Source organism: Coenobita brevimanus, chromosome 61 (assembly GCF_032717465.1).
Source record: "Coenobita brevimanus isolate Jiangsu-jjx chromosome 61, ASM3271746v2, whole genome shotgun sequence".
Taxonomy (NCBI): Eukaryota; Metazoa; Arthropoda; class Malacostraca; order Decapoda; family Coenobitidae; genus Coenobita; species Coenobita brevimanus.
The window spans coordinates 38,143,377-38,168,622 of NC_137014.1; the positions used below are offsets into that span (position 1 = coordinate 38,143,377).

The 25,246-nt window shown below is 40.1% G+C and overlaps 1 protein-coding gene across 1 annotated transcript; it reads right to left on the reverse strand.

Moving 5' to 3' along the window:
- Positions 1–1,622: 1,622 nt before the first annotated feature.
- LOC145403658 (dymeclin) lies at positions 1,623–24,996 on the reverse strand. Its single transcript, XM_080275345.1, has 12 exons — positions 24,916–24,996; positions 23,860–24,070; positions 23,324–23,470; positions 16,832–16,959; positions 14,669–14,855; positions 13,691–13,818; positions 13,322–13,516; positions 11,757–12,064; positions 7,931–8,044; positions 4,181–4,375; positions 3,081–3,329; positions 1,623–2,543 (listed from the first exon to the last, which is right to left on the reverse strand). The coding sequence occupies exons 2-12, from the start codon at positions 23,997–23,999 to the stop codon at positions 2,343–2,345; spliced, it is 1,992 nt and encodes a 663-aa protein (XP_080131471.1). The 5' UTR covers positions 24,000–24,070; positions 24,916–24,996; the 3' UTR covers positions 1,623–2,342.
- Between the last annotated feature and the right edge of the window lie 250 nt (positions 24,997–25,246).

A 25,246-nucleotide genomic window follows, 5' to 3' on the forward strand; every position in this document is an offset into this window, starting at 1 on the left:
TGTACACAGCTCTGCTTGCAAACATAAACCTGAATAATGCATTTATAATGTGGATGATGTAAGATATGCACAGGCTACAAAAATATCAACACAAATGCCTAATGAAAAAGAATACTGACAGTGCAACATCCACAGCCAAACCTCAAGGGCAAAACCAATGGGTGTTGCCCATTACGACACAGGGTGTTTAATGGTATGGGTGGTCCATGAACATCTGTGGTTGATGAAAAAATATGACAAAGCAAATGTGAAGTACTCAAATTTTTTTTTTTTTTTTCCTGAACATCCACTAAGAAAAAGAAAAAGAAAACACCAGCATTAATTACTTAACTTGATCACCTGAAAATAAATGATTAAATCCTAACTAGTGAAATATTGTCTTGTTTCGTTCTGAAAAATACATAGCAGTAGGATGCAAAGAGAAAGTTATGGAAGATAAATTCTCATATCCCCCTCAATCATATTCTCTCGTTTTTAGAATACTGTACTCATATGCATCACCCATGAAGCAAGTGCTCTGTAGCTATACATCTATCAACTGCTTAACTTGCTGATATTATTTTCTCCTTTACTTCCTGTCATAAGCAGAAATCCAGTAAAAACTATTATTATTCAGTACTTTGCCAGCACTTCCCACTTCCCTTTCACTCCTGCTGAAGAAGCTTCAGACAACTGCTGACTCAAAGTTTATGTGACACTACACCAGTTTCATTCATTCACTATATTGCATTTCACTGTCAATGTAAATCAGAACCCATACATTTACCTTCATTTCCTAACTAAAATGGTCATTACAGTTCTTTATACACCTGAAAAGTCCTTCCTAAGGTTTAAGAAAATACGAATGTGGACGTAGTTAAAAAAAAAAAAAAGGAGGGGGGGGGATGGGCAGCATGAAGAATACATTATGAATGAGATGAAAGGGCAAATTCTCAAACTCTGCTTCTTCCAATTCTTTCTATATCTGTAAATCATGTACAGGTAGTCTGTTTCAGTAAAGAAATACATCTTATGTTATTTTGTCTGATTATGGTATTTATACAAAATATCTGGTACATAAAAACCTAGCATGAAACAAATATCTTACCTTTGATCTGTTATTAATAAAAATCTAGTTGCTTCAATGACTGGCACCGTAACTGCAAGCCAATCCCTTTACCGATAATTCTCCCATTATTCTGTATTGGATGAGGATACAGAGCTAAACTAGTCAATATCCTTACATAATGCCTCCACATTATATAACGTATTGCCTAACAAGACAGTGCATGTTTACAGTAAAACTGGTTCCTGTATCTCTGCCTCTTGTAGAAAAAGGATATATGTTATAGGGAATATGTGTAGCCAGTGATTTCATGAAATCCCCAGGGAATTCATGAAATGAGTTTAAGTTAGGGTGGGTTAATTAAGGTTAAGTTAATTTAGGCCACAGTTAGGTTAGCCTGGGGTAATCTTGGTTAAGTTTAGGTTATGTTAGGCTAGGTTAGGTTAGATTATTTTATATGAATGCTTAACTTAGTCTTCATATAAATTAATCTAACCTAACCTGAACTAACTAACCTAGCCTAACCTAACCTAAACTTAACCTAGATTATCCCAGGCTAACCTAACTGCAGCCTAAATTAACCTAACCTTAATTAACCCACCCTAATTTCAACCCATTTCATGAATTCCCTGGGGATTTTGTGAAATCACTGGTTACACAAATTCCCTGTAACATATACAACCTCACAATATCAACATTTATTATTCAGATCTTAATGCTGAATTCCAGATAAAAGCTGTAAATGATAAAACAGAATTACCTAGTACACAAAATAATACTGCACTGTACCATATTTGCACTGACAAAAATATATGATTTACTGTACAGTAAATATGTTGGTGTTTTATCGGTTACATTTATCCTGGTGAAGTATCAGAATTTCTCGCCAGCACCCTTCAATTTTAGTGGAAGATACAGTATGCTTGAAGTTAAGAGAGAGCCTGGTATGGAGTTATGTGGAGACTCACAACACCAGTTTTGGGTAACAGGAATCCAGGAGTTTCTTTGGGTATAGATTTTAATAAATAATTAATATAATTTTTAGATCTAGCATAATGTTTTCACATAGTCCCTCTCACTATACTCTTTATGAAATCAATTTACAAATTACTATTTGTGAAGTATAAAAGACATTAGCATAGAAAATACACCCATACTGTTATGTGGATGATAAACATTATGCTATTTAATAAATGAAAATATCATGTGGACATAAGAACTATTTTATATACTCTTCACTAGGTAACAAAATAACAACTTAGACAAACACAACTGAACACAGCTACCTCATGTGCAACTAGACATCTGGCTGTGGAGGATCAAACATACAAATGCATTTGGGATTCCAGTAGAGACCTGATTTCTGATAAACAAGCGTCCACACATATGGGATGAAGAACTCCTCAGGTTCGCTCTCCTCAACGTACTTGAACTTCAACTCAGGGAACTTCTTGAGTCTGTCTTTTGGTAAATGTAGCACTCCTTGTTGGATGACTTCCTAGAATGCAGAATTAAGTGTGAACAAACCAGACTGACTGAGACTCAAGGAGAGAAAAGGGTGCAAAAAGTGTACGGGAATGAGTTTGATGGCGAGAGGAGGCGTGACAGGGCAAGAAAGAAGAAAGGGGCCTGATATACCCATAGTGTATGGGAGAGTGAAAAATTGAGGTACAGTAGACTATAAGGCTATGGAATTTCACTGGGCATGCTGCTCTGTCACTTCCACACTTTTTCTTTCCTTATTTCTGCTTAGTACCTCACTGCATCCTTACGTGGGAAGTCACAATGACAATGAGAATAGGAGAGGTGTGTAAAAACAATATAACAAGGCCACCCTCTGGAGGCAACATGGCTGAAGGTTCAGCCATTCTGTTTATTAGTTGTTAAAGAATGTATGGAACTCAAACTGCTTCAACTTCAAAAGAACAAGCGAATCTCTAACTTACAAATTTTTTCACCCATTTCTAAGTACATCTTTAATATAATCAATCTGTAATTTTACCATGAGACTGGGTCCTTTGTAAGCTGCTCTCACCTGAACATCATGCACCCCTGGGTCACGTTTAGTGGTCTCCAGGCGGCCCATTAGGTACGACAGCACCACCTGGATGTTCTGTGTGACATCCTGGAAGCTGGGATGGGAAGAAAAGGGCTGGAAGAGGTGCCGCTTGTACAGCAGGGTGTATACCAGATTGTGATTGTGGGAGAGCTGATGCGTCAGAACTGAGTTGAGAATCTCTAATACCATCCTTAACACCTCCTCCAGCACACTAACATCGCTTAGCTAATAACAGAGGATAAAAGAAATTAAACAAAATCTAAGAAATTACCAATGACCATTATTTAACCTCATGTCATTTACATAACACAGGAAAGTTATAAGAAATTAACCTTAGATAGGTAACTGCCAAACAAATATTAACCCCTTCAACACAGTGATATCTTTCCCCCTTTACTTCTGGTACACTTGGATTATGTAACTTGGCTTTAGAGAGGTTTCCAAACTAGATGGACATTAGAACACACACACGCACACGCACGCATGCACACACATGCACACACACACACACACACACACACACACACACAAATTACAGTATGAGAAGCTATATGCAGTGGATCCACAAAATGGGCAACACATACATTACCCATCACTCAGTGAAGCAAAAATTGGATGACTGTCAACTGCCTTACATCTTTCACATTCTCTCATAATTATTTTGTGATGGAAATTCACACAGGTTTATAATGCCTGGTGAAAATTTCATCAGTGGCCAAATGCATCTCCTCCAAATCTGCTTTTATTGGCATATACCACCTGCTGTCCATTACTGTTTTCCCTGGCACTCCAAATTAACCCATTATGAATTCATATCACCATCACAAACAATCTAGCCTTCTGGCATATGTTCTGTCATGCTATCTCGGTGGTTCAATAAATCCTACTTTCTCTTCCACAACTGTCATTACAAGGGGCCTATGCAATATGAAATGCCCTTCGTACCATTTTAAACTTACATTAGACATACTGTACATGCACCTTGAGGTAATATATAGCTGTTTATATTTTTGGCATTCCTTATTTATCTACAAATATTAAAATCTGAGTAAAGGCACATTTAGTTAGCTACTCACCGCATCAGGCATATCGTTCTCAGACTCATCCAAGAGGTCTTCTGAAGCCCTGAGGGACTCACACAAGCGTGAGTGTCTTTTGCTGAGAGTTTCAAAGAGACTGACCAATCGCTGACAAACATACGGGTGAAGTGAACGGAAGTGGCTGGACATGTTGGCTAGGGCTGCCAGACAGTTAGTGTGAAGGTACTTGTCCTGACCACAGAGAACATAGGTAAATGAAGTGATCTTTCTATAATTCAATGATGAAAACTAGTATTTGTACTGTACTGTAATTACTGTACAATACATGTAACATGTCAAAATACAACATACAAGACAGAATAAAAAACAAAATTGCAAACAGAGTAGTGTTCTCCCATATGGCATGGAACTTAAGGCCAGGACACCAATGGATGTGTATTTTTAATTACAATTTAAAACTTTGCAAAAATCTCTGGAGCAGTGAATTTAATAACTGGAAATAATAATCATATAAAAAGGTGAGAAAAATAGAGAAAAAATCAGGATGAAGAAAGAAGTTGGAAAAGTACATTACTGCTAGTGCATAAAGTTCTTGTTGTAATGCTTAACTCTAGTCTGTCTGGCTGAGTGAACCCACTGACTGCAGTTTAGCAACTACCCCTATGGGGTTGTCTCATAGGTTTCCTACACCATTTCTGTTGTGTATGCATGTTAGTGTGGCATGTGCTGTGCACTGTTCCTTTACGTGTGTTACCTGCTAAGTGGACCTATTCTACAAGTAGGGCAAGTGTCATCTGTGATTCCACCTAACTTGAATCTAAGCAGGTAAATGAAGGCTGTGTGATGATAGGATCTAAGCCTGGCAAGGTGATCTCTATCAGTTCTATATAGGGAGACTTCTGAAGGGTGGATGTTGGGAGGAGGGGGCACATAATACTGTACAGTGTTTTGATTTATATGCTGTATTACTCACTGTGTGGAATAAGTAAGTGATTCTTCGTTGCTTGTGGTGGACTGTATGTGGTCCTTGCAACCAAGTCTGGTGTTATATATAATGTGAAAGATCTTAGTGAAGGGGTGGTGAGGCACAAGTACACAACCCCTCCACCAAGATCCCTGGAGTGATATATTAAAATCAGATATGTCCATCCATTATCCAATCCATTATGTCCCAAAGGTGCACAGAGGCCCAGGGTTAGGCTACTCAGTCCAGACACTGACACTGAAAGTGATCAGCTGTTCTCTCTGAATGGCATTATGTGAGCAAGAAACCCCATGCACCTTGGATTTAGATCCATTATGGGCCTGTAAGCCAAGAAACAATTTACAACGCTGGGTGGTAACCATATAACCGAACCATACGTGCTCCCTACGTGTCAAGTGGGTTGGTGGAGGGTCAGTGCCCCTCCCTGTAAAACAAATAACTCACAAGTCAAATGGCCATCCCATACGGGATTATGGCGTCTGGCAATAGATAGATAGATAGATGGGCCACATCCAGTTGGAGTGTCTTAACTCAATAGATCATCAACTATCTGTGTTAGCTATAAAGTTACTATTTAATACATTCAATGGCTTCCTGGAGTACATGAAACAATTTGGCTTGTCGCACAATGTACAAGCATCTCAAGGCAGTACCTCACTGAGTGAATGTATGCATATTTGCTATTTTTATGTGCAGTAGACAGTTTACCTCGGAAAGGTAGGGCAAATATGTGCCACGGTTACAACACACTTGCTTTTCCTCTTCATGTATTAACATGGAGAATTTTTTTTACTTACGATAAAAAAATTTACGGATGGATATCATCATGGTAGTAGGTGGTGGCGACCATCATCTACTCACTTGATGTAGTGCTGCCTACTTATTCCTTAGCCTTTATCATTCTTTTTCTGTACCTGCCCTCCTCTCTTCCTATTTCTCCCATCTTTCCTGTCGCTTCTCATTGCTTTTCTTTCCTTAACAGGTGGCTTTACATTAAGTGACAAGCCAAATGGTTTCCTGTATGCCAAGAAACCATTTACAACGCTGGGTGGTAACCATATTACCAAACCATACGTGCTCCCTACGTGTCAACAAGTGGGTTGGTGGAGGGTTAGTCCCCCTCCCCGTAAAACAAATAACTCAAAAGTCAAATGGCCACCCCTTACGGGATTATGGCGTCTGGCAATAGACAGATAGATAGCTATCATCATCATCATCATCATCATCTCTGACACCTTGGTTTCTCTTAAGGATCCCTGGACAGGCACTGTCCATGACAAAACCACCTTTGCCTCTCAGTGTCTCAAGCATAATGTGGCTGGCAAAAAGTAATTCTGTTTACTAGCATAAGTACCTCAGTAAGAAATTATGGGTCAGTCAAAAACAAATCAGCACAACCACAAGTGTGTAACCAAAGCAAGTATTTCACACTGCACCATACCAAAGCAGCTTGACAACTCAATTCCGTCAGAAACATTTTTTCACTTTGTTTTCTAACAGAGAGAAGTTATGACAACATTTTATTTATTTATTTTTCTGCAACATGCTTACCACACAAGAATGTGTCTGGTTTATTAAAAAAAAAAAAAGTCAATGTATTCTATGTTCTGCCAATACAGTAAAAGTCCAATTCTTCGGCATCCAATTCCCCGGCAAATCTGACATTTCGGCAGTTTTGAGAAATAGTCCCATTTACGAAAATCTCTGATCGTTCGGCATATTTTCCGATTTTTTTCGTCAGTCTTGAAATTCTCCATGAGGACCCTCTACTGCTGGGGACTTCTTCCAGCAGTAGCAGAGTCCAATCAACCCCTTCTATTGTACATATGTAATTAAGGAACCTACTATACGTTTAGGTAAGTGCATGTGAACTTGTATGCCTACTGTACCATTACATTTATATACAGTATGTTCACTAATTTCTTTATTTTTCATATTCATGTATAGTACTGTATTCATTACAGTATTGTACAGTATCAAACAGTATACAGTACTCTCTCCAAGCACATTTGTAATGATATGAGTAGTGACGATAGTGTTCACCGAAACATATAAGGTATTGAGAGGGTAGGGTTTTTGATAATTCGGCAATTTTGATTTTTCGGCACTAGCCTGGTCCCACAGATGCCGAAAAATAGGACTTCTACTGTAATATGACTCAAGAATAACACCTAGTGAAAAATTAAAAGTTATGAGAGGCCTCAGAACCTGTGTTTTCAAAATGGAATTTACAGAACAACATACTACACATACCATGAAATTTTGCCAAAGTATATTTAATCAGTGAGTGAGAGGGCTCACATTACAATATTTTATATCCTGAATGTACACATACCCAGTATTTACTGCTGTCGCCAATAGTGCTTGATAAATGTAAAAACAACACAGTTCTCTAACAGACTCCTGAATCCTTTTCTGAAAACTGGTATTAAGTGTTTCAAAATTAATTTTCTACCTACACAGAAACCAGCAACAGTATATATGTAAAGCAAAGTCACTTACGTGATTCAAAAACTCTCATTAGTAGTAAAATCTACAAAATATTCCTAGTTAACTAAATACTCCCGACATCAGCATGGTACAATACTGATACTTAAGACTGGTATTCTTCGCTTAACAAATGGGATGACTTGTTCAAAAAGTCATCAAAACACACTGTAGCTAATGAGATTTCAAAGGGACTAGGTCTGGGACAACGAGATAGTTTTACCTTAGGAGATACTTTTTTCTAGACATCTATGGTGTACAGTATATTATACAACTGTTACTTACTCTATGATATTTACACAAAGGCTACTTACTCTCATTTTAGTCATGTTGTAAGTGATGGTTCTGATGACAACAAGGATAAGGAGACCCCCCAGGGAGATGTCACTAATGAACCGCTCTGTGTACCATGTAATGTTCTTCAGTGGCTGAGGGGGAGGGGGGAGAAAGTATCATTAACATCAGTATCCTATAACTTACACTAAGCTGAAACACAATGCTAAGTTATGACCATGAAATGGTTAGCAACTCTTTCCTGGCTCCAGCCTCATTTAGTTGGTGCTCCAGCCTTCTACAGTCAGGTCTGAGCATTGACACAAATCTGGGTCTGGGACTCAATGCAACTACACAGTTTGTGAAAGTTGTGCCAATAACTTACAAACTGTGACTTCATGAAATCAACCATTTCACCCTCATTACACAAAAAAATTGATTTTTATTTCTATACAGTAGTTATCTTCTGTCATACTGACTCTAAGAGAATATGATGACTTATATATTGGTGGTATAAGTTTCTAGATCGACATGTGCTACAGTGCATATTCAATATAAAATTACACATTGCAACCACAATACAATTAAACAGTACTGTGAGTATATACCCATTGCATCTTTGAACATTCATCTTTATGGGGCAGTTCTGATGCATACAGGGAGATCAAGGATGGATCTTCATGTTGGTTACTGATATAACGGCCTGGCTCTGTTGCCCTTACACAATTTTTGGAGACCTGGTGGTCAAGTAAATTAAGGGATTCTAACTGGACAAGGCCCACATGGATCGAATTCTGGGGGGTGGCTGGGGCTTAGCCTGTTGTTCATGTAATGCCACTGAACTGGTCTCTCTTGCCTTAAATGTCTACACTGGGTACAGTTAAGTCTTATTATACTACTGTTCACTGTGTGATAAATCACTACAATAATAATACAAAAGTTATGCCCTTTTTTGGACTAACGATAAAAACTTGGTCACAGTTTCACTAGAACAAAAACTGTGATGGCCACCTATGCAAATCTCAGGCATTTTGTGCAAAAGCTTAACAAATAGTGCAGTGTGTGATATTAACACTATCAGGTTTCTGCGCTGGGCAGATTACATCTATGCTGGAGTCAGCCGCTCTTGCGCTGACCTACATCTCTGCCGCGATATTATTCTTTGATTGCTCTGTAAATGCACTTTTCATGATAAAATGTTGGTTTTGCTGTCATTTTAAAGCTGAAAACCATAGTTGTACTTTATCATAGTATGTTAAAGAAAAGGGTGAAAAAAAGAAAGTACAAAGTCAAAACGACAAGTCGAAGTTAGGCAAAAACCCAAAATTTTATACCCTGCCGTAAAAAAAAAAAAAAAAAAAAAAAAAAAAAAAAAAACTAATAATGATCCAGTATAAAATTCTAGTTTAAACCATGCAAAACTACAATAAATTACCTTTACAATGATACACAGATTATGGTTATTTCTGCATTTTACTGCATGGTAAAGCAAAAGGAAAAAGATGTACAATTTTTTATGAGTCTCAGTCGCATATTTGCTTCGTGATCTTTTTCTTTGATCGGTCAGTGTAAAAACACTTTTTATGAGATGATGCTGGTTGTGGTGTTATTCTGAAGCTGATTAGTTGTACTTTATTGTTGTATGTTCAAAAAACGAAAACAAAAAAATGACGAGTTGAAGTTAGGTCTATCTATCTATCTATCTACTGCCAGACGCCATAATCCCGTAAGGGGTGGTTATTTGACTTTGAGTTATTTGTTTTACGGGAAGGGGCACTAACCCTCCACCAACCCACTTGCTGACATGTAGGGAGCACGTATGTTCGACTTACAATAATCCCTGTAATAACCAGACGTCCAATTCCCGGACACCACAGTTTCCGGACATTTTGGGCCCGGGCCCTTGGAACCCCCTAATGGCCAAAAAATGTAAAGGAGAGAAAAAAAAAAACTGACATTTTTTCAACCATACTCTGAACTTGGCGCACGGCACTGAGCAGCTGTATTTTTGCGTGTAGTACAGGGGCCCGCTGCTTCCTCCCCTCCCCAGTTCCCGCCTAACTACAATCGTGATTAGACACTCGTTGCAATGGCTGCCGCACGTGCTCATTTTTGTGAATAAACAGTGAATATACTGTAATTCCTCGCCAATAGACCACATGGGAATTTACAGTATTGTGCAGTGTTAAGAAATTGGAATTTAGAGTGCACTGGATTAAGCGCACAGTGCAAACTGACGTGTTGCAACTGGCGTGGCACAAGTAAGAACAGAATGCACAGTGTTAAACAGTTATAATTCACAGTGCTCAGGATTAATTGCTGCACAACACTGGATTACTGAAAACCAAAAATTTTATACCTTGCCATTGAAAGTATTCGGAAAAAATAAAAAAACTAATAAAGATATATATATATCTGGATTAAACAATACAAAACTACTGCCTGCCGCACAGAGCAATTATTCCGCGACATCATGGCCAAATCTCTTTGTTATGACGTGTAAATGTGATTTATGGTAAATATTCTACAAAAGTATTTCGGGACCAACTGACTAGCCCCGGGCTCCTACGCTCTTCATGGGGCAGCGTAGGATTGGATGATGGATGGATGGATTCTACAAAAGTATCTTAAAATGATGTATAAATGTGTCACTGGAATCTCTGAGACTGGATTTGAAATGACACGAAAACACACCATTGGAATCTCAAATCGTTAACGCTATGCTGGGCCAGCCTTGTGTGACTTTCCTACCCCTTTCTCAGGCAGGAGATGAGTTTCCAATGAAATGAAGATTTGTTCTTGTATTCACCAAATTGTTGTGCCATGTATTTGAGCCATGAAAAACTGCTCCAACAAATGACACTGGGGCATCATCGACCTGGAATTGGCTGGCCAACAGATGACGCACTGCTGCATCATCGGCCCACAATAGTGTTAAGTGAACTGATAACTTTCTGTGTATGAAATACAGAAACTGTGACTTGGAAATTGTGTCAATATTACGTATACAGCCTTCCAGTCAGCTGATGATGATGCCAAGATGATCATTCAGTGTTTACAATTGCTGTGAATACCTGCCTTTCATTCCATTTTGTACATAACAGGCCACTGAAACACCACTGCTATAGCCAAATAAAAGTGCAAGTGGGTAACAAATAGTGCAGTGTGCAATACTGAGAGAAGTTACAACTTTTGTGTGAAAGAGCTACCAAAACTTGTGACTTGAAAATCATGTCTGGGAAGCATGCTACTCCTAGTGGAAAGTGTGGTGCAACTAAGGGGTGCTGAAGGCAAGCCTGAAAGGGCAAGGTGATTTTAGGTTTCATGGTCAAAGGCAACCCTTCCTAACCCCACTGAATCCATGTTATATCGACCTCACTACAATAAATCGTAATGCAATAGGTTTTCACTTGATGCAACCTTATCCTACAGTGAGACCTGACTGTAGCCTAGCACTGGGCCCCTTCAGTCTTGATGGGGAAACACTGGATTGGATGATGCTTGGATGGATGGATAATGATGGATAAAATGCTCAAGCCCAAGAAGAAGCAAGAGCTAAATACTTGTCAATCACTACCAGATTTAAAATGCAATGGAAATGAAAATTACATAGGCCTACAGTATATAACTACAACTAACACCATTTTACCCTCTTCAAGGTGCAGGGGCAGACTAAGCTACTGTTGTCCTGTACAGTACGTTTACAGTTATGTGTCCAGCTTGCTTCCCTTGTTCTCATTACATGATAAAAAAAACCCTCCCAGTACCTGCCGGGGACTGTCCCTACAATATATAAGGCTGTCGCTCTGACTGGGTCATTCTGACCACCAGACACATTAGAATACAACACAAAAATACTGTACTCACAATATCATGAATGGTCTTATTGAATGTGTCATCTTCCGAGAGAATGAGCAAGATGATGAGCGACATGTAGATATGGTGTGAGGTGCTGTCAGGGGCATGATAGAGTGTCTTCAGGATAGGCAACACCAGGCTCTCCATATCAGTGCGGGCCAGGACGTAGGTACGAAAGTCCTCATTTTTATGTAAGAGAAGGTAGAGCAGTAGGGTTGTCTGGTCATCCTGCAGGTGAGTATATAGAGATTTGTACAGTGTTGCGAACTCCAGCTTGAAGGTTGCCACTGCTTGAGTTGGGGTGCTCTCTGCAGGGTCTGAGGAAATGAGGATGCACGGGGAGGGAAGGTGAAGTATTAGTGGAAAGTGTTGGTAGGTCACCTTGAGGTAAGTTAAGATACCAGTACTAATAATAATATGGAAATAACAACAGCCAGTTATATACACTATCCCTTTAAGGCAGAGGAAGGCAAAGCTAGACTCATGTAATCCAGAACATTAAAGGGCTGATGACCAACTCTTTCCCTTGTAGTATTCTCTCTCTCTCTCTTTCTCTCTCTCACACACACACACACACACACACACACACACACACACACACACACACACACACACAGACTAAAACTGAAAACTGGTTGCCTTCTATCTAACAGCTATTTTAAATCACACGCATCTCAGGTTAGGAAGACAATGAAACAAAGCTAATTACCAGGAAAGATCAGACACTTCCAGGAAAGATCAGACACTTCAGGAATGGGTGACCAGTAACATTAACCTGAATGTTCCAAAATTCAGAAAATTTAAATTCAAATTACCGGGTATCCCAAGCTGAGCTGACATTTTAATGACCAAGTTATACTTTACTTCCTATCCTAATCTATGGGGGAGGTGGTAGCTGAATCGGTAGAGATGGCCCGCAGTCCCAATGGACCCAGGACTGAATCCCGGCTGAGGAAGGGAACAGTTTAAGGATTTGAATTTCATAACGGCAGACTTTACTGATCTTCCAGAAGACCCGCCAACATGTCAAAAAAATATACCCGCTAATACCAGTATGCCAGTCCTGTATGAAACAGCCCTAGCATGTCTTCAATATGGATGGTGGGTGTTAGCGCCAAAGTGGTGACATGTGGAAGTGTGATGGAGGACTACAGGGCCTTGGGATAAGCCCTGAAGCCTTTGCCCAGAGTCAGACACATTAAAAAACTTTTATTTCCTATCTTAATTACAGTAAACATCCTTGTACTTCATATGAAACTTTATGGTTAGTTTACTATCTATCTATCTATTGCCAGACGCCTCAATCCCGTTTGGGGTGGCCACAAACAAATCGCCTCCAAGTCGCCCTGTCCCCAGCCATTTCACTGCCCTGCTCCCAACTCACACCCCCCTCTCTCATATACCTCTCCACCCCATCCCTCCATCTCATCCTCGGCCTCCCCCTCCCTCTTCCCCCCTCCACCTCACTGTCTTTAATTCCACAGACCATACATAAACATTATTCTATGCTCCAAAACAATGGACTATACATTAACACCATTCTACACACCAAAACAAAGTACTGCACTACCCACCATGGAAGTTTTGGGCATGGAGTAGTGCCTGTCGATAAGGGTTTGGCGTGGATCGGTGTGCTGTGTAGTGGTTGGCCAGCACCAGCAGCAGCAGAACACTCTGATTGGCCAATGGGGACTCGACTGCTCCTCCCTGTGTCCCTGCATCATCACCACTCCCAGACAGCCCAAGCGTCAGCACATTCCACAGGCCAGCTGCAAGTACAGTACATTACGGTATTTATTTTTATTTATTTATTTATCTTTTTTTTATGCTTCAATCCAGTGATGCACAGGTACTTTCCATTTCATTTCATTCTTGTTATATACAGACAATTATATTAATGTCTATACGAGCCTATGCCACAACAACAATAATGGCCCACTTACACGCAAGGCCTAAGATGACACTGCCACCATCATCTCTGCCTGGGGGTTTGTCTTGAGCCATGAAGCGCTTAAGCAGTGTCTTCACAAAGAGGCAAGCATGGATGGAAGCACGACTGGTCATCAACATTCTGGAACGTTGGGAAGTACAGTACCAGTAATGCTCAAAGAACATACTGCACTTTATTTTAATACATTTATCACAAGGTACTTTTATATACTTCACTCTGATAATGTCTTTTGAACTTCTTCTTGCAACTTTCTGAGACTCATTCAGTTTAGGAGAGACTTTATGGACAGAATGAGTTTAATATACAACTGTACTCTTCATTTACCCCTTCAGCAAGAGCCAATTGTGAGTAAAATAATTTCAATGTACATAACTAAACCTAAGAAAATACTGTATAGTACATCATCTGAATCAGGGACTTAGAATACTGTTCAATATGGGTGCTCTTTAAGCATGGATAATCTGATTAGCCAAACAATTAGGGGTCCACACTCCCTTATGCTAATTAACCAAAGCCTTCCTTTTTATTTCTTTCCTGGTCACCTTGTTCCATAATACAAGTACCTGTGGCTACATTAACTTCTTACGGTATATTACCAAAAATTATTGCACCATCACACGAGTCATTTTCCCCCTTTATGCTACAGTTCTCGGATGCAACACAGGAGATCATGGGAAATTACAATATAGAACTAGCAAAAATGAACATTAAAAAAGGCAACTTATTGCAAGGTCTTACTATACTGGGAACTGAATACCTGGCACATGAGTTTTATACTGGTAAGCAGTAAGTGAATTTCCATAAGAATTTGAAAAAAATAATTACGGTGAACTTTCCAGCAAAAAACAACATAAAAAGACATCTTATAATGAGGATTTACTATATTGTACTAAAAATCACAAGCCACATCTTGTATTAAAAGATCAGATACAGTAAAACCATGTACAGTAGTGAAACTTCAATAACATACTTAAGTATTGTAAGGTTGGAAGCATCTGCTGATGTGAATACAAGTGATGACGTGAGTACGAGGAGTGTGGTTGTGGCCTCCTGGTGTAGACTGTATGTCAACTCCACCAACGGCACATCCACCACCACCTCCACCAGGCTTGTCACCAGCTCCTCTACCAGGGTCGAGTTATCCTCACCATCAATACCTACCATACATGATTGCATCACACAAAGTGATTACCTACTTCTGCAACAGTAGCTACAGTAATTTGTATTTCAAACAAAAACAAGTCCTAGCACAATCAACAGTTCACCAGCACTTCTCTGCTGGCTGTTGTAACGGAATGTGTTATATGATTAATTTTTAAGTCCAAGCAATATGAAACATACAATCAAAGAAAGCATGGCAGAAGGACAACTACTTTCTTATATTAGGGAAGAAATGAAAATATGGAAGGCATGAAAATGCTGACTTGGGGACTGTTGGGTGGAAAAGATAACATGGATGGAATGTTGAAAGGAAACCAACAGATTATATGCTTGTAGAGAAAAAGATGCATAAGACCTTTACTGACAAGTGTGATGAGGGGTGAGTGCAGAAGTATGTCTGACCATATGACTGATTTATGCAGACTGAAACTGAAAGGAGCATGGATGATTATGGATGAAAGGAGTCTTATGTCCATAAAGTGCATGAGTGAATGTGAAAAATGTAAGGAACAAATCAACAGCACATGAATATTAGTCAAATGCAGTGTGTGAGTTAGGATCAAGAACCTGGAAGCAAATACCATAGATCTGGAGATCTGTAAATTGACCATATGTGTTTAGTTAGGAATGGTTTACCTGTGCACTGTACAATGTTGCAAGAGTGTTTCTACTATGAAAAAAGAAGCTTGATGAGATATGGATGCTGAAAGGGTTGTGACGGATAAAATAAAAATATGCTGGAGGCAAGAAAGAGGGAATTCATTAAGACTAAGAAACATGTAAAGTGCTAAGTAAAGAAAAAGGAAATGACAACTCTGGCAGAAAATTAACGCAAGTATATGATACTCTTTTTGGGAAAGGTGTGAAAATATAAAAATGAATGTAGAAAAGTGAAACATAATAATATCTGATGAAGAACACTAACTAATGGAAGATTAATGAGAATATGGAAAGAATACATATACCGTACAGTCACAACTTGGTATACGACAGTCTTGTATGTGATAAAGCGACAGAATGATGAAGTAAAATCCAGTTTCAGGTTAATGATCACAAATCCACTTACATGATAACTGTGGTGGCTGTGTACGACAACTGCACGTAATTGTGGTGTCTCTCATGCAAGACAACAGCCAGTCATTTGAGCCATGATAGCTGCACAATGTTTACAAGCACTGTAATCATCATATAGCAATGTGCCATATTAAGTGGCGTGATACTTTTTTGTGTGTAAAACAATGAAACAGGTGACTCTGGCAAGGATGCTACCTCTAGTGAGAAGCATGGTGCTACTGAGGGCTCCAAGGGCAAGCCTAAAATGGTGAGCTTTTTCTGAGATTTTAGGTTACATGGCTCATGATCCCCAACGTATTCCCACTGAACCCATGTTATATCAACACTGATATATAACACATCAGTACACGATAGGTTTTTCCTCAATGTAACCCTAACGCAAACCAAGTCGTGACTGTTTTCGTTTTTGTTTTTGGAGGCCCCAACATGCTTGCATGCACTGGCCTTGGTCACCTATGGCAGCTATCCATGCTGCTCGATCTCTCGCAGCTTCCCTATTTAGTCCCTCAGATCACACTCAATGATCTGGTCCCAAGTATATTTTGGTCTACCTCTAGCTACCCTACCCCAAACATTAACACTTCTCACTTTCTGCGCCCGGTTATCATCCTGCATCCTCTCCACATGCCCAGTACATGCCGTACTGTATTTTAAAACTAATGAATGCCATAACAGCAATCCCACTAATAACATCACACCTACCCTCCATGATAACCCAACACATCTTAGTACTGTATAAAAAATATGGCCTATTGTGCCCATAACGTGATATACCCAGGTATTTTATGGAGGAGTGTGGCACCATCTCTTGCAGCTCCTGAAATAGGCTGTTTGTTCTCTGCCTTGAACTGTATTTAGAAATCAAGGTTAACACTTTCCTTCTTATTTTAGAGCATACCTTCCTTTGCTGGTGGTGAAGCCTGGAGAACTGCAATGACTTCAGCCTCAGAGAGGTGTTGGAGCAAAAGTTTACACACACACCGCACAATGAACAAAGCATTGAATGCCTGCCATGTGAACACACTGCTGTGAGAATGAAAGAAAAAAGAAAATGGTATGAGGACTATGGAGACCAACTCCTTTCTCATCTTCATATATACCTTTCGACTACTTCACAAAGCCACACACATGCTAAGCTTTCTTCCACATCCTAACCCTACCTTGCAACCTGTGAGAATTCCTTTCATTATCTAACCCACTCTAAGCACTACATCTCCCCAGTTTACACAACTTTACACCATTGCATCCACCTCACACTAACTAAAACAAGCTCACAAAACATCAAACTACCAGTAGTGTCTCACATCTTCACACTACTCCACCAACCTTTCAAGTGCCTCTCTCAACCTCACATACAAATCCACACAGTACTCTACAATCTATCCTCACACTACTCCCAAGAGCTATCTTCACATTGCTCCATCACTTATTCTCTCAATAATTACTCCTCCATCTATTTTCACCCTACTTGACTGACTATCCCCTCATTACTCCACCATCTATCTTCATACTACTCCACCACTATCCTCACACTTCACCATCTACCTTCACACTATTCCACCACCTATCCTTACATTTCACCATCTATCTTCACAATACTCCACCACCTATCCTCACACTTCTCCATCTATCTGCACACTGTCCCAATCACCTACAAACTTCCTCTCACACCCTCACATCTACCTTATATCTTCATACTACATCACAAACCTTCTCATGATCCCAAACACCCTCATCTTTTGCACACATCTTCACACTTGTATTGCAAAATATTCATAGATATTCTAAAAAGAGAAAGTCTGTCTATCTATCCTCTATGGAAATTGAGGTGGGATCCATAAAGAACTCTAAACAGCTCTAACAGGTTAAACTTTTTACAGTGAATTTAGAGATGTATATCAAGATTGTTAAAGTGACACCCCTGATGGCCATGATTAGAACTAATTAGAACTAGAAGGGCACCCCCAAGGGGGAAATCACACCAACCGTGAGCCAATACATATCTAGCGCAGCTCGGACTGTGACCCTGACCTTGACTTACTTTCACCAAATTTGGATTTGTAGATTTTCATCCCTACTACACACCTGTAAAATTTTGTGATGATATCTTGAGCAGTTGCGAAGTTATTGTGCTAACAAACACACAGACTTTGACCTACTTTCACCAATTTCGAACTCATAGGAGATTTTCATCCCTACTACACACCTGTAAAATTTTTTGATATCTTGAGCAGTTGCGAAGTTATCAAACTAACACATACACAAACAGACAGACAAACTGAAAACAATACTCATAGGAGATATTCATCCCTACTACACATCTGTAAAATTCCGTGACAATATCTTGAGCGGTTGCAAAGTTACTGTGCTACCAGACACTAAAACCTTGACCTACCTTAACCAATTTCAAACTCATGATCTACTTTTTCCCCTACTACACACCTGTACAATTTTGTGATGATACCTTGAGCAGTTGCAAAGCTATTGTGCTAACTGACACACAGACAGACAGACAAACTGATAACAATAGCAGCTTCGCTATTGTGGCTGGTAATTTATCGTCAACACAGTGGAAACATGATTGCCAATTAATTTTCGTTTTTGAAGACACCAACATGCTTGCATGCATCAGCCTTGGTCACTGAATGGCGACTCTGTATGTTGCTCGATCTCTGGCAACTTCCCTATTTAGTCCCTTAACCCTGAGGTCACACTCAATGACCTTGTCCAAGGTCTTTTTTGGTCTACCTCTCACCACCGTACCCCCAACATTAACACCTCTCACTTCCTGCACCCAATTATCATCCCCCATCCTCTCCACATGCACAAACTATCTCAATCTACCTCTCCTCATCACAACACCAATACACTCCAGTCTCATCCTACCTCTCAACTCTTCCATCGTAAACCTAGCCCCCCCAAGCCTTGCACTCAAAAACGCACTGCACATCCAACTAATCATTGCCATTTCTGTACGTTTGAGCCTGCGAATATCCTCTTCCTTTACTGGCCAGGACTCACTACCATACAGCATTAAACTCCTAACACATCCCACATACAAAGATCCCTTAGTACAGAGGGAGAGCCCTTTCAATGTCAGGAGAGGCAACAGCTCCCTGAACTTCTTCCAACTACTCCTCACTCTAGCCACTGAGCTAGCTCCTGCCCCACCTCCAGCACATATCATGTCTCCCAGATAACAAAACTCTTCCACACACTCAAGAGACTCACCAGCAACCTCAATCATTTCACGCATGACAATATCCACATGCTCTCCCCGACACACCGCAAACATAAAATCAGCATTATCTCATGGTCTACCTCTAATACTACTACGTCTCTTATGCACCCAATTATCACAAACACTGCACAAGATGGAATTACTTCCCACACCCTTATGACAAATCACACATGGCCACTCTCCCTCTTCATTGGCAATACCACCTCCAGTCCTAGATACCATCACTTTATATCTGCATTTACACTTAAACCCTTGTGCCCCATACCATCTCTCCACTTCCTAAATCTTTCCTCTGCCTCCCTTTCATTTTGTGCAATCAACACCAAATCTTCAGCATACAACATCTTCCACAGAAGTCCATTTCTGAAGCCACGTGAGAGGGCTTCAAGTACCATGATAAACAGCAAGAAGCTCAAGACTGACCCCTGATACACACCAACATTCACAGAAAACTCATCACTTAAATCTCCATTCACCCTTACCTGAGTGTGAGCACCCACATACATAGCCATAACAACCCTAACCAGTCACTCCTCGATCTCAAGCTTTCTCATTGCCCACTTCACCACCTCTCTACGAACTCTGTCAAAGGCCTTCTCCAAATCAACAAAAACAAAGTACAGTTCTCCTTTCTTTCCTATATATGGCTGCCGATTACCATAGCTTTTTAATTCTACAACTATACCATTATAAACTACAATGGGTTGGATGGACGGACGGATTGGTGAGGTAGATAGGCAGAGCTGGTGGGTGGCTGGGTAGTGGGGATAACAGGTCCACGGGGAATATACCCCTGGGAAAATAAACCCAAGAAGGAACACAGGCTGATTTGGTAAAATGGGAACCCGTGGATCTTCTTCCACAGGAGAAGTGGGCATCCAGAGTCCCATGCAATGCTAGTATGCATGATCATAAGGTTTTGCCAGGTAATATCAGGTACCCTTGCTTGTACTAAATAATAATAATTGAAGCCTTCAGAATAGTCTGGAGGCATCCTTCTCTCACTCTACTGGTACAATGCAACACATTCAAACTTCCTAACATCCTTAACCCCTTTCCCACAGGGATGGCTGGACCGCACCGTGCCCCTCCCGCGGGGATGGCAGGAAATCTAGACAATACACGATAAATTAGCTACTTCCAGGTCAATGGAAGTATCACTTAGCCTTTTCCCTTTTTTTTATATATTTTTTAGTATGAGAATAGGCCATAAGGGACATTTCAATGGGTAATGAGCAGGGAAAATTAGTGACCAAGTGCATGTGGGGTGTTGCCAGGTGATACATTAGCTACAGTACTTCATGGCCAATGGCAGTATCAATTAGCCCTTTCCCTTTTTTTTTATATACTTTTTAGTATGAGAATAGGGCATAGAGAACATTTCAATGGAAAAAGCAAATGGAAAAAACCGGATGGGAGTTGCATTGCGCGGCCAGGCTGTAGCTAGGTGGGGGAGGGAATAAGGCAGGGGAGGTGGGGAGGCGAGGCAAACGCAGAAAAATGGCTAAATTGGTAACACTGGATGCGAGTACTAGCGGTATTAGCAGCACTGCCTATAGCTACACACTGGCAGTAGCTACTGACAGATGATATAAGACAGCATTTGAAAGCCTGGGCGATTTAAAAAATCCCTGGATCATAGAAGCGACGCCCCGCAGTATGGCGCTTATGTAACGAGCGTCACGATAGTGATGGCCTGCGGGTAAGAGGTTAAGTAACACTTCACTGCACTCTCACCACTACATTTCATCTCTACAAACATCTCATCAACACCTGATGCTTTCCCCACCAACCACTCCACTGCATTCTTGCAAACCCATTTAGCCAAGTATACTTACATACTTCCAACTAGCATATCATTTCACTCTCTCAACTACACAATCATCTCTACATACATCTCAACACCTGATGCCTTCCCATTCAACCATTTCACAGCATTCTTGACTTCTGTCAGTTTCACACTTACCGGTATGTCACCAAATAACTGGGAATTTGGAAGTCCCTACAAAGTTGTGGTAACTTTTTACGTGGTGCAACTGAGTATTTTTTAACATGATACTTTTTTACTCTTACTTGAGGACCTCACAATATTGTACTTTTACTTGAACTTTAGTAAAATCTTGTTAATGATATACCGTAATGTGGTATGCTAACTTAAGTAACAAAATTGAATACTGTACCGTACTTAAACAACTCCGCCCAAATGCAAATAGCTCTCCCTGAAATGGTTTGTGACTCCTCTATAATCAAACCTATGGAACTGGTCCTACTTGTAGAACCAGTGATGGGCAGCTGCGCAAACACTTGCGCAAAGCGCAATTGCGAACCCTTGCGCTCCGGTGATATCGTTTGTGCATTGCGCATCGCACGAGACCATGCGCAATTTTGCGCTTGCGCACATGAAAAGGCAGGTGCGCAAACGCAAACTTATTTGCGCTTGCAAAACTAAATTTGCACTTGCGCACCTGCCCTGTGGATTGCGCACTGCGCAATCCGAGGGACACGTGGTGGGAGCTTCCTGCATGGCTGGACAAGGGATGGGGGAGGCTGGGGCGGGTCGCGAGGGTGGGTTGGTGCTTGGTGGGGGGAGGCGGGAGGGAAGGGGTTAGTAGCATTAATATGCTTCAACAGATAATGTATTTTTAATATTTTTAAATTATTATTATTAGTAAATGATAATAAATATACATTATTTATTAAGATTAACATATGCAATTCCTTACAGAAACCATTAAAACATATTATTTAAATCAAATATCCACAGCCTAATAATTTATTAGACTGTGGATATTTGATTTAAATACAGTACACTGTTTTCATGATTTTGTATTTTTTGTAACGAATTACATATGCTATTGTATATCTATATTGAATTATTAAGTATATTGTCTTGACAAGACAAGAGAGAGAGAGAGAGATAAAGAGCATTATTCTGAGAGAGAGAGAGAGAGAGAGAGAGAGAGAGAGAGAATAAATACGTTTCATGATCTATTTTTTTTTGTAACGAATTATACGCTATTGTATCTATACTGAATTATTAAATAAATTGTCTTGACAAGACAAGTGAGAGAGAGAGAGATAAAGAGCATTATTCTGAGAGAGAGAGAGAGAGAGAGAGAGAGAGAGAGAGAGAGAGAGAATGAATACGTTTCATGATTTATTATTTTTTGTAACGAATTATACGCTATTGTATCAATATTGAATTATTAAATAAATTGTCTTGACAAGACAAGAGAGAGAGAGAGAGAGAATAAATACATTTCATGATTTATTATTTTTTGTAACAAATTACATATGCTATTGTATATCTATATTGAATTATTAAATAAATTGTCTTGACAGGACAAGAGAGAGAGAAAGAGATAAAGAGCATTATTCTGAGAGTGAGAGAGAGAGAGAGAGAGAGAGAGAGAATAAATACGCGGGAATGGCAAAGGAGCGTCCCTTTGAGTGAGGAGATAAGGCATAAACTTCGTCCCTCTTCTCTCTCTTATTCTCCATTCCTTCCCTCCTCTCTCTCTTATTCTCCATTCCCTCCCTCCTCTGTCGGAGAGAGAGAGTTGATGATACAGTAGTCACGTGGTCTTTGCCAATGCCTTGGTAAATAAAGGCTGTTTTTCCCGGACAATGACCTACTGAACCTCAGTCACCGTGGGTGGTGGGCAGGTTGCTACTTTAGTAAGTTATTTAATTATACCAATATATATTTTACAGTAATTCCCACAAATATATGGAAATGATTTGCGCTGGCACTTTGCGACATTGCACAAGCTAAATATTAGATTGCGCACTTGCACAAATTACAAATAATAGAAAATAATAATAAAAAATAAAAGTAAGTAGGTATGCTGTTTTATTTAAATATCTCAATATTTTTCGGTAATTCCCAAAAATATATGCAAATGGTTTGCGCTTGCACTTTGCGACATTGCGCAAGCTAAATATTTGTCAGATTGTGCATTTGCTCTTGCGCAAGGTAGTGAACTGTGGATTGCGCTTTGCGCTTGCGCAAGGTAGTGAACTGTGGATTGCGCTTTGCGCTTGCGCAAGGTCCTTCTTCATTTGTGCTGCCCACCACTGTGTAGAACACTCACTGTACAAGAGGCAATGGTGCACAGCTGTAGTATGGCATCCTAAGTTTGAGCTTACTTGTCACAATGTGCAGACGCCTTGAGTTCGGTTGCCCTGGTGAGAAAGACGTGCACCAAGGCTGCCACGTTGCCACTGTGGCTGTGGTTCTGCAGAAGCTCTAGGAAGAGCGGTGTGATGGCCTCCTCCAGCAGCCGGTAGTCAGAGCTGCACCAGGAAAACTCACTCAGTATTATCACACACTTAGCATCTATCCTTCGAATGACATCTCTGGCTGCGAAAAACATTACAATCCCTAGCTGTAACACTAAGATATCTAGCTGCAAGTAACACATTTTCTTTAATGTACAGACTCCCTGACAATGAGTAACTGAACTAAAAATGTGATATTCACATACAAAATTTGGCTATATCTTTGGAGCGGCTAAAATTCACTCTAAATGTGCGAACTACATTTACCAATGCATTTTAAGCAACTGGGAGCCAGAGAATTTCCATACCTCAGTACGGTACTGTACACGTTAGTTTAAAATATCCAAGTGTGAGAATAACAATGAAAGTGAAACAGCTCTATGAGAATGCCACAAGATACAAACCTTGTATGGGGTACTGAAAAGGTGAATGAGAGAAGCTGGTTCCAAAATGGGTCATTGGGCGTGATAATATCTGTGCTGACAAACTTCTTGAGGTACACATTACTGCCCAACTGACTGATGCTGCTGCTACCTGCCCCCATCCTCACCCTTGCTCCCTGACGCCCTCACTTACACTACACGTATCGTACTTGACTGCCCCAGTTCACACACCCTGTAACATTACCAAATCTGTGAACAAATGAATTTTAGCAGCATAAGCAACAACAACAAAAACAGTGTGTCATGACAGTTCATTATATAGGCATAGTAATAATCTGATAGTGATGTAGTCTTACTGTTAAAAAGGTCAGTTACTGGCATTACTTAGTATGTTTTGGTGGTAGGAGAGGGCACCCATCATCCACTTGCCTGTGTAGTGCTGCCTACTGTACATCCTCCTTCATGTACTGTACGTGTACATAGTTCATTTTTTATGTCTGTCTTTCTTTCCATTTTGCCTGTCCTTCCTGGCACTATTTACTATTCTCCTTTCCACTTCAGGTGTTTCTATACTTACTGACAGGCCAAACAATTTCCTGTGACTCAAGAAATCATTTGTTCTGCCAAGGTTTGCCTTGTGAACAGAAACTGTATAACCTGAGTTTGGAGACCAAAAAGGCACTTTTGCTTAATGTACCTAAATATTTTGTATTTAATTTGTTTTCCTTCTGTTCACTTTATGTAAACTTAAAAAAAATGCTTTTAGAGGTTTGATTATTTTCTTTAACTTATTTTATACACTTCAAATTGAAGTTCCCTTTTCAAACCTGTTTACGCACACAAACAGAATAAAAGCAAAATTAAAGTTTACAAAATGAACACTGAAATAATAACATGTTCGGACTGATTATCCTGCGTGACAGTGGTGGGGCGAGTATTGTCAACGTCAACACAGGTCAAAACTTGGCTGGTTGATCCTTCTACTCTCACTTCCACTACCGTCCTCATCTCATCTTCAAACAACACACTACACCTGGTCTAGGTCTACAATATATATATCCAGGGTCAGTTTCTTACCCGTGCTCCCTACGAAGCTTTTTGAGGTGGGCCGAGCTGCTTCCTCCTTCCCCAGGCCAGAATGTAAACACGTCGACTGCAGCTGCTGCTGACGTCTCCGTGGGGTGGTCTGAGGGGGGCTGGGGAGCTGCATAACAATAACAGGCACAGGAAAACTTATTTTAATCGGTGCATGTTGATGTAACGCACACGTGGGTCGCAGATAAATGCATATATAACAGTTCGTCAACTTCACCGAGAATAATCGCTTAAAAATAGGCAGCCGTGTCTACTATTTTTGGCAACACTGCCCCAGAACAGCACACTGCCCAATTTGCCATGAATTACCTTT